This window comes from Diadema antillarum, unplaced genomic scaffold (genome assembly GCF_040938485.1).
Source record: "Diadema antillarum isolate AM-2024a unplaced genomic scaffold, OU_Dant_1.0 scf00000010, whole genome shotgun sequence".
Taxonomy (NCBI): Eukaryota; Metazoa; Echinodermata; class Echinoidea; order Diadematoida; family Diadematidae; genus Diadema; species Diadema antillarum.
In genome coordinates this window covers 1638298-1651047 of record NW_027270899.1, presented here as the reverse complement: position 1 = coordinate 1651047, position 12750 = coordinate 1638298, and the positions used below count along the sequence as shown (strand labels likewise).

The window sequence follows — 12750 nt, the reverse complement described above, 5'->3', positions numbered from 1 at the left end:
AGCTTACGCTTGTCAGGGCCGACAAGGGTGATATACGCTGGCGAGATCCCTGACTCTATGAGATGTCAAAGAGCATGCAATTCTAAGGGGTATCAAAAGTTTATTTGATGAAAATCGGTTTTGAAATGGCTGAGATATCCAAAAACAAAGTGAAACAAAGAGATCCTAATAAAAGGCATGGCCTGTCACGTTTTTTATTATCACTTTTTGGGATACCTCAGCCATTTGAAAACCAATTTTCATAAAATAAACGTTGAATCCTTCTCAAAATTACATGCTCTTTCATATTTCATAAGAGGTTTCTCATTATCTCACTTAGGAATGTTCAAAACATGAATCCCCACCTCAACAAGTACTGTACAGTCTCTTTAAGTTTCAAGCATAACCCTGCAAGCATTACATAAATATGGGTGAAAAAGTGAAATTTTGAGGAGTTGACCTTGACCTTTGACCCCTGACCATTGATCCATGACCCCTAGACTCCCTAGATAATCAATGCCAGTCAGTACATGCACATGTATTAAGTTCCATGAAGATACCTTTTGCGAGACATGAAGAAAAAAGTGAAATTTTAACATTTTCACTTGAGCTTGTACCTTTGACCTCAAGACCCAAAACTCTCTCTGGAGAATCTTTATTTGGTAGTACATGTATACACTAAATTTCACAAAAATACCTTCAGGCATTGCATAGAATTGGGGGAAATAGTGTAATTTTGAGCATTTGACCCTGACCTTTGACCTTGAACATGTGCACCCAAAGGTTGATAGGCACAACTTCGCCCACTCATACATATACATGCCAAGTTTCATTAGGATACCTCAAATGGCTTTTTAGTAACGCTGTCCACAAAATTGATTACGGACGGAAGGACGGACGGAAGGACAGACGGAAGGACAGATGAGGACGGACAAACAGACTGACAACCTGAAAACATAATGCCTCCGCTGACACTTCGTGGCAGAGGCATACAAATTAGTTTTAATCTCGTAAATTAATATAGAGTGATTTTCACAACTTGCAAGGAAATATGCATTTTTTTTTGGGGGGGGGGTGGGAAGAGGCTGCATCCGGTTCAAACTCTGGCACTTAGACTATAAGGTCTATCAGATGTAGTGAACTCTTATGTTACTTGTCTTGCTGCTGTTCTGAATATTATTGACACAATACTAAGTAACTTTATACGTCTGTTGCAAAAGAACATATATATTTCAAACGGGAAATGATTGCGATGCAAATCAATGAAAAAAATAATAGAATTCTAGCACTTTCACTTGACCTTTTGACTCTTGAACCCCATGGCCAAAACTTTCTCAGAAGAAAATCTTTATCTGGAAATACATGTATACATTGTTTCATGGAAATACCTTCAGGTATTGCAGAGATATGGGGAGATAGTGAAATCATAGAAATTGAACCTGACCATATGACCTTTATAGACCTTGAGCGTGTGTGCCCACAAGTTGATATACACAGCTTCTTCCACTCATACATACATATGCATATGTCAGGTTTTACTGGATACCTCATACAATTCTAGTTATGTCATCCACAAAAATGGTTGAAGAAGGATGGATTGACAGACAACCTGAAACGATCATGCCTCCATTTCATGGCGGGGGCACAAAAATACATTTTGTTCAAGCAGATCCTGCTTAAGCAGCCAGCAGGGGTTCAGTGTCTGGCATGGGAAATACTCCGCAAATACATCAAATTTGATGCTTTTGATCAGCCAGTGCTCATAACCTTCGAGTTCTCCACACACATCTTTCATGAGGAAACAGAGCTTCCTCTCAGTTTGGTTCTTCTCTCTGGACCTCACTGCCTGCAAATCTGCGAATAGAAACTTCCTCCTTTTCGAGGAAGAGCTCAAAAGCTCTTTGTTTCAGTAATTGTCACGCTTTCTTTTAACCCTTTGAGGACGGTTTGATTTTGCTACAACACATATTTCCCATAGACGCTTGCCTGAGTATATGCGGGACTAATCCTCAACAGGTCAAATTGTGGCTCTTTTCAAATGAAAAGATGCACGAGGAGTGTCACTGGGTGACAAGACAAAGATCAGTAGAAGACCCATTACTATTACCACTGAAGACTTACCCCTTCACTAAGCTGTCGGGCCGAGTCCACGATGTCTGCTGCTTGTCCTGCATACAAATCGTCTATCATCTGCTTGATACCTGAATCATCAAGGGAGAAAGACCCATATACTGCTTTGTCCTTTACTTTGGTGATTCACAATCAAGCTACTTTGTTCTGGCAAGAACAAATGTGACCCGCTACAACAAAATGGTCCTAAAGTCGCGCACGGTCAAAGCCGTGAAAACCGAGTTTGAAGTCAGAGCATCAAAATTGGTCAAAACTTACGATTTTCTGAATTTGACATATTATTAGAGTCTCACATGTCTTCTATCGTCTGTCGAAATTTTGAAGCAAAATGATGAAAGGAAAGACCAAAAAATAGCGTTTTTCTGGGCCATGTTTTTTGGCGTTTCAAAGAAGCAGAAACGGGTTCGAACATTTGGATTGAGCGCCACAGATAGGCTCCGCCCCTAACAACGACCAGAGTGATCTCATTGGTCAGTTTACTGCTTGCCGCTAACCGAAGCGTGAAGCTCGCACACTGCCCAGTCGACTGGTGCGTGCTGGCAGGGTGCGCTATGCCCAGCCGCTTCTCCTGGCATCCTGGTCACTGATTGGTCGGTGAGGAGACCGCCGACGCTGTGTTTGAATGAGCATTTCGGGGGTTGCTAGGGCTTACCTTCTATTGTCCGGAGGTGAATACTGACTTGCGTGTCCCTTGATCGTGATTGCGTCGCAAGGAGATCTTTTAGGGCGCTTTTCTCGAAACAGTGATTTCCCAGACGTCTCGACATGCTCTCTTTTAAACATCGATATCTCCACAGCCAATTATTTTTAGAAGATGTGTTATACATCAATTTAAATCAGAAAGATTAGGGAATTGTGTCATGCAATTTTCAAATAATCGGCCTCACCCGACTTTAGGACTATTTTGTTGTAGCGGGTCACAAATATTCAGCAGTGAGATGAGTTTTATCCATGTGAACAGGAGTGATGGCTTCAGGTAGAAGTTGGCATTACTGAAATGCAAGGTTCACACCATGCAAACAACATTTGAAGAACTTCTAGGTTTGTTTTGCTTTGTCCAGTAAAAGCAACCTTAAATGGACTTAAGTGATAAATCTCTCCACAGATCTGTGCTATGGGCATTGTTGTGATATACTGTACCTCTTTCATGAATACATACTGACTAGGAACTTGTAATTTTCTCCATCCCTCCATCTATTCACATGCACATTAACATGCTTTACAAATAGATGAAATACCAATCAAAATGTTATATTTTCATGTCATCTTGTTAAGCAGCAGGGTATCTTTTTTTTTTTCCTTGAATTCTTCTCAAATCAGATGAAGTGGCTTTTGGCATAAAATGGGGATATTTGCAAGTGCTTCACACTTCTGAAACTTTCCAGAATCATACTTTGAACATGGGTGTGCCCTTCCTCCCCGATCCTTCTGGGAACTGAGTGAAGGATGGACTGACTGCTGATGGCAAGGCTCGTTAAATTGCTCTGCAAGGCCTTTCTTGCTGGGTTCAGCAGATCTTCCAAGTTGGTCTAGAAAGATATGACAGAAATAATATACTCTTCAAAGAAGTAAAACAACAGTTCAATTTTCCCAATAAATATTCATGTATTGAAACATTGTGTGTAAAAGGATATAATGGAGCTTACCTATGCATTTTCACCAGCAAAGTTGTTCAGAATTTGATTTCTGCCATTTTTGCCATGCTTCTTTCATAAATCAAACGATTTAGAAACATACAATGGAAATCTAGCTTTGCGTTACTTTCTTTTTTGAAGAGTAAAGATATATGGAAGAGTCTTGTATGGTAATGTCAAAACAGAATTTCACACTTACATATTTGGTGCGGTAATGTGAAAATTCATCTGACTGAAGATATGGAAAGAGTGCTTCGTAGAAGTCTCATTACAAACAAGAGACTCGGGGGTCATGCGCTCACCTGAGTATTGCAAGTTCACCTTCCATGCATTCTTGCAGACTCTTACCTAAGAATATTGGAAACTTGGAGGGGCAGCCCTGGATCTGCAATGAACAAACTTGGAACTACAGTCATCAATGTACAAACTCAAAGTAACTTTGCTTTACCATTTCTGGTTCTAGAGAAGAATAGTAAATATTCCTTAATGTTGGGGGGGGGGGGGGAATTAGGCCCCCTCGGGTCCCCCAAGTGAACAAATTGAGATCTTGACCTGGCATGCTACATGTACCTGTCAAGTTTGGTGAATATTCACAAAGGGGTTTTCAACAATTATGAACATGTACAATTTACATCACCATTTGGACCCACATCCCATCCCTCTCCCTTGGGTCCCAATTGGGGGGGGGGGGGGGAGCATCCCTGATTCTGCCATGAACAAACTTGGAACAACAGTCATCAATATCCTGATTCATTGTATTAACTTTTAAAACAATCACTTCTGGTTCTATAGAGAAAATCTTTAAAGATTCTTTACTGGGTGTGGGTTGGGCCCCATCCCCCCCCCCCCCCCTCGGGGCCCCCAGGTAGGGCATGGTGCCCATTTGATGGAATTGAGATTCTACCCCCTAGGGATGCTACCTGCCAAGTCTGGTAAAAATTCATCATGGCATTTTCAAGAAAAAAAAAAAGAAAATTTATAATTTAGGCCCCAATTTAGGTCCCCCTGGGGCCCCCCAGGTGGGACATGGTGCCCATTTGATGGGAATGAGATTCTACCCCCCTAGGGATGCTACCTACCAAGTTTGGTGAAAATTCATTATGGCATTTTCAAGAAAAAGATGAAAATGTACAATTTGGGCCCCATTAGGACCCCTCCCACCCCCTCCCCTTGGTCCCAAGTGGAGCACCCCTGATTCCGCCATGAACAAACTTGAAACTACAGTCATCAATGTACTAACTCATAGTATTAACTTAGCTCTATCACTTCTGGTTCTAGAGAAGAAGATTTTTCACGATTCCTTAATTTTTTTTTTTTGTGGGGGGGGGGGGGGGGGGTTGGGCCCCTCTTGGGCCCCTCAGGTAGGGCATGGTGCCCATTTGAACAAATTGAGATCCTATCCCCCTAGGGATACTACCTGCCGAGTTTGGTGAAAATTGGTTATGGGGTTCTCAGGAAGAAGATGAAAATGTAAAAAGTTTACACACGACGCACGCCTGACGAAGAGCGATCGCAATAACTCACTTGAGCCCTAAGGCTCAGGTGAGCTAAAAACTAACTGTTACCTTTCACAGATGTCAGTACAATATGTGAAAGGCAAAGACTGTCATTTTCTTAAGGTGTGTACCAGGTATCATTCCAACTGCTTAAAATCTGTGCAGGAAGTTCAGAGCAAATTTAAAAGACATAACCATGCCAACCAATACCTTGCCTGACATACAAAAAACAAACAAACACACACACACACCAAAGGACAAACAAACAAACAAATAGACAAACCATACATATACCTCACATCATCATGTGTCTAAAATTTTAATTTTTAAACTTCAGGAGACAGCTGAAAGAAAATTTCACATAAACTTGGCTGTCATGAGCTTGTCTTGCCTGACTCACAAAACTAGTACCTTTTGCACATTATAAGTTTCAGTTCATTAGTTCTCTCCACAAGATTAGTACAACTCATTGAATGATGAACCAACCATTCACTGACTATGTACCAACACACAATGCAAGCCACATTTTCTTTCTTTTCTGAGTGCAGGCTTTAAAACACTACTATGAAAAAATGAAGATTTTAAGTATTGACAGTTTAAATTTATGGCTTTTTAAGATAAAAAATTCTATCATTGGCTCTCTAAAATCGCTCCATCTTTTCCTCCTACATTTCTTCCTCTCTTTATATGACATACAAATCACCAAAGGTCATATCACGCAAGAAATGTTGCAGTAATACGACATCATTTATCATTAATTCTGAAAAGCGGGTACAGCAAACATTGTGTAACTAACATTTAAAGTCATAGCTTAAAGGGACTGGGGAGGAGTGTTGGAACCCAAAATGCAAAAGTGCTATTTCATGAAGTGAAACAGGCAAAAACAAGGACCAATGCCTATGAAAGGACTAAGCAATGAAAAAGAATCGATGAAAAATACGGCATTATGAAGATATCTATGATTTTTTGAAGAGCGTTACATGTAACGCTTGTCAAAATCACGGGGGGTCGGCTGAGAGGCTCTCCGTTCAAGTGTTGTTTTTGCCTCCCTCTTTTGTCCGATTTTGGCACAGCGTTAATGTATTGCCTTCTCCTCGGCGAAAAGCAAGCCCAAGATATCGCCGCGATTGCGAGGCGAAACCCGGGCGCCTGTTCACTGGCTAGCGAGCGTTATCGGTGCATTTCCCGGGATCCGCCCGGCAGCTAGCTAGCACGGGTCCGCTTGAACTCTGCTGGCTGCGTATAGCCTACTTACCGGACCGTGTACCACTCCATCCACACTAACAATGGAGCCGCAGGAGGAGAGCGAGAGATCTGTCTCCAAGAAGAGGAAGACCATGAAAACTAGTGACAGAGTATGGAGATGGTGACAGAAAAATAAAATGTAGAGTCCCAATTCCCCTCAAGACACTAGAAGATAAGGGGCTGAACGACAGAGATGTCATTTCACTTCGGCTGGATCGGTAATAAATTTGTGAAACTCGGAAGACCTCATAGTCATACTAGTTCAGTGTGAGTAGGACCTATACTGTTACAGTGTTAGTGTTAGTGTTGTTAGTGTAACATTAATTGATAGAGATGTCACTTAGAGGATCTACACACACTATAGGCCTACTATTTTTAGTAATACTGATAGTAGGCCTAGATTAGTAATTTTGTTAGGTGTCCTATGCCACACCCTAACATTTTTCTATTAAACTAAAAGATATAGGCCTATCAGAGTTTGCCTGAGATTTTACTCACATATGTGGAGAAAGGCAGCTACATGCAGATTCACAAAAAGGTGTATTCAGAATGCGATTGAGGTATGGTAGGTATCCTAGACCTATGTATTTTGAGACCCATAATTTAATGACATGAAAGTAGAATAGGGCAACATAATCCAGAATACGGTAAAAAAGGAATTCGCGTATCTACATGCAAAACACTTTATTAGCGTGCCATTAATGTGAACAGCGATTTATATATGTGTAATTAATAGAGAAGCACATTTCAAAAAGGAGAAATGTTGAGCCAAATTTGGGATGTCATTCATAGGCAAAAAAATATCCAGTTATGGTAACTATACACAGCCCAGTCGCTGTACGAAGGTACGTAGCGACAGGATTCGCACAGTGTACTTACAGCGTCTGGTCGGGCTACAGCTATAATGGCAGAGAAAAAGGGCCTCGGACTAGGAGTGGTAGACGCTGTAAGTACGCTGTGCGAATCCTGTCGCTATGTACCTACGTACAGCAACTGGGCTGTGTATAGTTACCATAACTGGAAATTTTTTTGCCTATGAATGACATCCCAAATTTGGCTCAACATTTCTCCTTTTTGAAATGGGCTTCTCTATTACACATAAATCGCTGTTCACAGTAAGAAATGGCACGCTATTTGTGTTTTGCATGTAAATACGCGAATTCCTATTTTACCGTATTCTGGATTATGTTGCCCTATTCTACCTTCATGTCAAATTATGGGTCTCAAAATGTCGAAATAAGAAAGTTACGACACTCATCAGAACTGACGTTTGTTACAAATTGGCGATAGGCGAGAAATCCAATTTTACGAAACGACACTGAATGAATGAAAGTGTCAGCGAATCTGGTAACTCGGTTTTTACAAAATACTTTGTGGAGACTCAACTGTGTATATGTTGTCATCGCAGCTATGATCGGACCAAAAACGTGAATTCACATGTTTGGTAAGGTACCTTGTTATTGTCTCCGGTACACATGGCATTCCAAAAATGTTGATTGAAGTGTATCTATTGTGCGTACATACATAAGTGGCTAATGGCGTATATGCATTATAGCGCAGTTCACTCAGTCTCTATAATGTAGTGGTTAATGGTGTATGCTTTGTAGCACAGTAGGTGCTAGTTGTTGAGGAAGGTCTGTCAGATATTATTGTGGGTATCTTTTGTAGGGCAACAGCCAGCATCGCATTCAAGGACCATCCTGACTAGGCAGCTCAGTGAAGCCAGTGACAGCCCCTCTGGTCAGTTGAGACCAGCCCTCCCAGCTACCCAGCTTGATGAAGCCAGTGAAATTCCCTCTCATCAGTTTTGACCAGCTACCCAGCTCGGTGAAGCCAGTGACATCCCCTCTCATCAATTGAGACCAGCCCTCCTAGCTAACCAGCTTGATGAAGCCAGTGACATTCCCTCTCGTCAGTTTCGACCAGCTAGCCTATACCCGGCTTGGTGAAGCCAGTGATGTCCCCTCTCATCAGTCGAGACCAGCCCTCCCAGCTTGATGAAGCCAGTGACATCCCCTCTTGCCCATTGAGACCAGCCCTTCCATCGGTACAAAAGGTTTGTACAAACTAACTTTAATTACCTGGTACTATTTTAATACACCTAGATCCAACAACTGTTTTGAACCTGCAAATGAAAGTTAATGTTGATATTTAGTACACAAAACATCAATAAATTGTTAGATAACTCTGTGTTCTCAAACGATGCTGTTCTTATTCTTGCTGTAATTTAACTTATAACATTTTTTTTTTTTTTAACCCAAAGCTGTGGTAGTGGTTAATAAGATTATGGTTGTCTTGATCATTACTTTTAGGGTTACAAGTTACATAGTTTGTACATTGCAGCCACATATAGGCCTACTATATGATTGTATGTGGAATTATACAGACCCCCAAATCCCTTGCATGTGGCTGGATTGAAAGACATTATAGGCCCGATGTGAGGTTGTATACACAACATATAAATAAATAGGGCCTACTTTGTAGATGGGTAATTCCATGAAGTTGGGGCAGTGTCCATGTATGTAGCATCGTGATATTGAAAAAATACATGTCAGCATAACTCAATATCAATTATGCTATACATTTATTGTTTGTAGGCTTTACATTTGCATTGAGGCCACACATTTTCCTGGAAATTTTGTGCCATTCAGACTCAATTTTAATGAAGTTATTAAACAATATGTAACACTGTGTCCTGTAGCATCGTGACGTGTCCACGTAGCATCGTGATATTTTAAAATTTAGTCCTAAGAGACAAATTATGGCAATGAGCTTGACCAAAATTTGATGCAATATGCATATTTACAAGGTATGAATAAGATAGCTAAATATCTCAAATTTCCTGTACACAGTTTCAATTTTAAAAGAAAATTACAAAATGTATCACGATGCTATGCGGTGTCCTTTTTTGTGTAAAACTGTGGAAAGGAGAGTTAAGATATTTAGCCATCTGACTAATCTAGTAATTATGCATATTACATCAAATTTTGGTCAAGCTAATTGCCTTAATTTGTCTTTTAGGACCAAATGTTTACTATCACGATGCTACATGGACACGTCACGATGCTACAGGACACCATTACATATCGTTTTAATAATTTCATCAAAATTGAGTCGGAATGGCACAAAATTTCCAGGAAAATGTATGGTCTCAATACAACTGCAAAGCCTATAAACAATACATGTATAGCATAATTAGTATTGAGTTATGCTAAAACGTCACACTTCGTGCCCCAACTTCACAGAATTACCCAGATGCACAATGAGAGGCTGAGGTCATCCCGACGTCATGTGCAGTGTCAACTCATCAAAAATTTGGCTAGGGTCTCTGTAGGTCTTATTTTCCTTTTTGCTATTTAAGTTCTACAGTAGACAGTCTATTTCTAACATATTTCATGGAGTTTTCTCTGTTGCATGTATGTGAGCACTACAAGATAAAGCTACCTGGTAGACTCTACACTGAAATACATGGGATAGCAAGTTCTGTGACTAAATTTACAGATTGGTGAAGAACTAACGGGACTATCCTAATTGTAAGTCAGTGTTAATGCCTTTCATTGTGTCTGATATACAGATGAACTCCAGTCCAGATGCCCCTGTGAAATGGAAAAAGGACAAGTTCAGGAATGCCGTTGCCTTCTCCAATTAGTTGTGGAGGAAAATGCTACTCTGAGGAAAGGACTTGGGTCAAATTGAAGTGGATCAAAACCTGGTGAGAGTGCTGACAGATATTGATTTTATCAGAGCCTGGGCAGATGTAAGGAGATAACAGGTTACTTTGGTACTGTAAAAGTGGATATTTTAGCGCGACTAATTTTTTGCGGTCGGCGGGGTAAGAAGAGTTTCGCACGTTTATAGTTCCGCAGCTCACTCGGCATGTTGGCTTGATTTCGCTGTAAGTTGGCTTGATGTTCGCAGTCAACAAGCAGTATTCCGCAATTCAAATACGTATCGCCATCGTATCGAAGGGTCTTTTTCCAGAAAAGTATGTTCTGTTTTTCGCTTTTTAAAACATTTGAGAAGATTCCGATTTCTAAGATATTTTCACACATGTTAAGTTACATATCTACCTTTCATTTTATACCCAAAACACCTTCTCTTTCGCATGTTTTGCACAACCGAACACTCATCCCCAGTCCCTTTTAATGATTACTGCCTGATTTGATCTAATTCAAGTAGCTTTGTTGCCTTTAATTTAATGCCTTCATTCCCAGTAACTTTCCTACAACCTGCTAGAAGATGAAGCATTGATTTATTTCTTCCTTCCACTCTTACCTCATTGTAATATGTAGTTATGGCCAGCTTTTCAATGTCAATCAGGTCACGAGCAGCCTGACAAGAGCTGCTCTGAGAGCAGGTTTCTAATTGGAGGGTTTGATTCAGCTCCTGCTGCTCATTGGCCAAAGCCTTCTCAAGCTGTGTAGCCTGACTCTGTAGGGTAAGAATGAGATTGTTGGTATCGTTGAGGAGGTTGTAGGCATCTTGGGCATCTAGGATAAAGAGATGGATAATATAATAGGTGTTAGTGGTGGACTTATGGTGGGATTGTAATACTGGCTGGCAATGGTATCTGGGCCATCCTAGAGTAGGCTTGATTTGATAACTGCATGAGAGACTGCATTCACACATCACTGATAGGTGATAGTAAACAGGGCTGCCAACCTTGAGTGAGAGTTTGGCGTGAGACACTGCAAGGGAGCGGAGCGACCTCCTGGCTAGCGACTGGCGGCCTGCTGTGCGGCCGTACGTACATGTACGTACGTACTAAGTACACAGTCAGTGTATGTAAAGCGATGTAAAAGCACACGTCATAGCCATACATGTACTGTAATTTGCCAAAAGTACAAGCTACGCTCACGTGGTATAGGTAGAAACCAATCGTAATCCAATAGCTCGTCTTTGCGTGTGATCCGAAAACGATTATTATTGGTTAAGCTTTACACCCGCGCGGGGAAATCTCGAAATTTTGGGCTTGGGCATATCGATATTCAGAATATCAGAGAATTTAGAGATATATTTATTTTTGTAGTCATGTACATTCCATTTTGGGGGTTTAGCGTGAGATTTCGCTAAAATTGGTTGACTTGCGTGAGTCTCACGCTTTAGAGTTGGCAGCCCTGTAATAAATGTGACCACTAGATTGCTAGAAACTGTAATTGAGTATTCACCACATAACTGGGCACCTGATACTGTAAAACAAGGAATGTTAGCATGCATTTTAATATTGCAAATTTTGCGAGAGCCACGACTCGCAAAATAAATATGCACGAGAAAGTTTTTCTCTACATACACATCACAATGCGTGCACTGAAAGTCAATACGATGCTGTACACCATCCACTGTACTGTATGCTGACTTGTATTGTACACCCGGCCCTCGCTGTTTTGGCTTGGGCAGCTTCCACTGTTGAAGTGGTGATGTTCGAGCTGAATAGCGAAGTCCGTGCTTAATACTAGACTGCGTACGTTACTTCCAGTACAATGTGCACGTGTGCAAGGTGCGCTCAAGAGGAATGAACAGTTTACCCCTTCTAAGCAATGGAACTGATCCAATTCGTGCATGCTGTTACCACTGTGGAGGCGTACACACACTGGGGTGTGTGACTCAAGGTGTGTGGGAAATGGTTGGGGTGAGTGACTGATTTTTGTCTTGATTTCTGTGTGTTATTATGCTCTCGGGTTCGGGTGTAGCTGGTAAGATAATAGCATACTTTGGGAGACAGGTAGCCAGTTGTATTGAATGTAGATCACATTATTTAAAATCAAAATAATAAAACATTGTTCTGCGCTGGTCGGGCATGTCTTGAAAAGAGAAAAGTCAGTGAATTACTTGCAATATACTATGTACACAATATATTTCGCTAGGTTTATATTTTTGTAAATTTACAAAAATCCGACGCTATTTGCGAATTCAAAAACACACTAAAATATTAACTCTGATACCAGTGAATGTGAATGCTACATGCACACATATGAGGGGCAACTGATACACGTAGTTATGAGCCCCCTCAAGATGTAAGAGGCAGAAATACTATATTGCCCTATTTTTCGACACAGTCCCCTTGCGAGTGCACACACTTCCTCCAGAGATAATGGAAGTGCCTCAATGCCCCTGTAGTCTCTGGTTGGTTGTCTGGGTGGGAGTTGATAGCAGCAATGACCTCTTCAGTGGTGGTGCAGCATTGTCCAGCCAAATCCTTTTTGAGGTTCAGGGAAGTGCGATGGGGCTAGGTCTGGTAAAAATTGTGGGTATGGAACAACTTGGAA

The 12750-nt window shown here is 41.0% G+C and overlaps 1 protein-coding gene across 1 annotated transcript in view; it reads right to left on the bottom strand.

The window, feature by feature from the left end:
* The window catches only part of LOC139720018 (prominin-1-A-like), a 322225-nt gene that overhangs the window by 128740 nt on the left and 180735 nt on the right, over positions 1-12750 (bottom strand). The window contains exons 8-10 of the mRNA XM_071631397.1: positions 10760-10974; positions 3503-3638; positions 2101-2180 (exon numbers count right to left, since the gene is read on the bottom strand). Of these exons, the coding sequence (XP_071487498.1) occupies positions 2101-2180; positions 3503-3638; positions 10760-10974 (431 nt within the window). The remainder of the gene's footprint in view (positions 1-2100; positions 2181-3502; positions 3639-10759; positions 10975-12750) is intronic.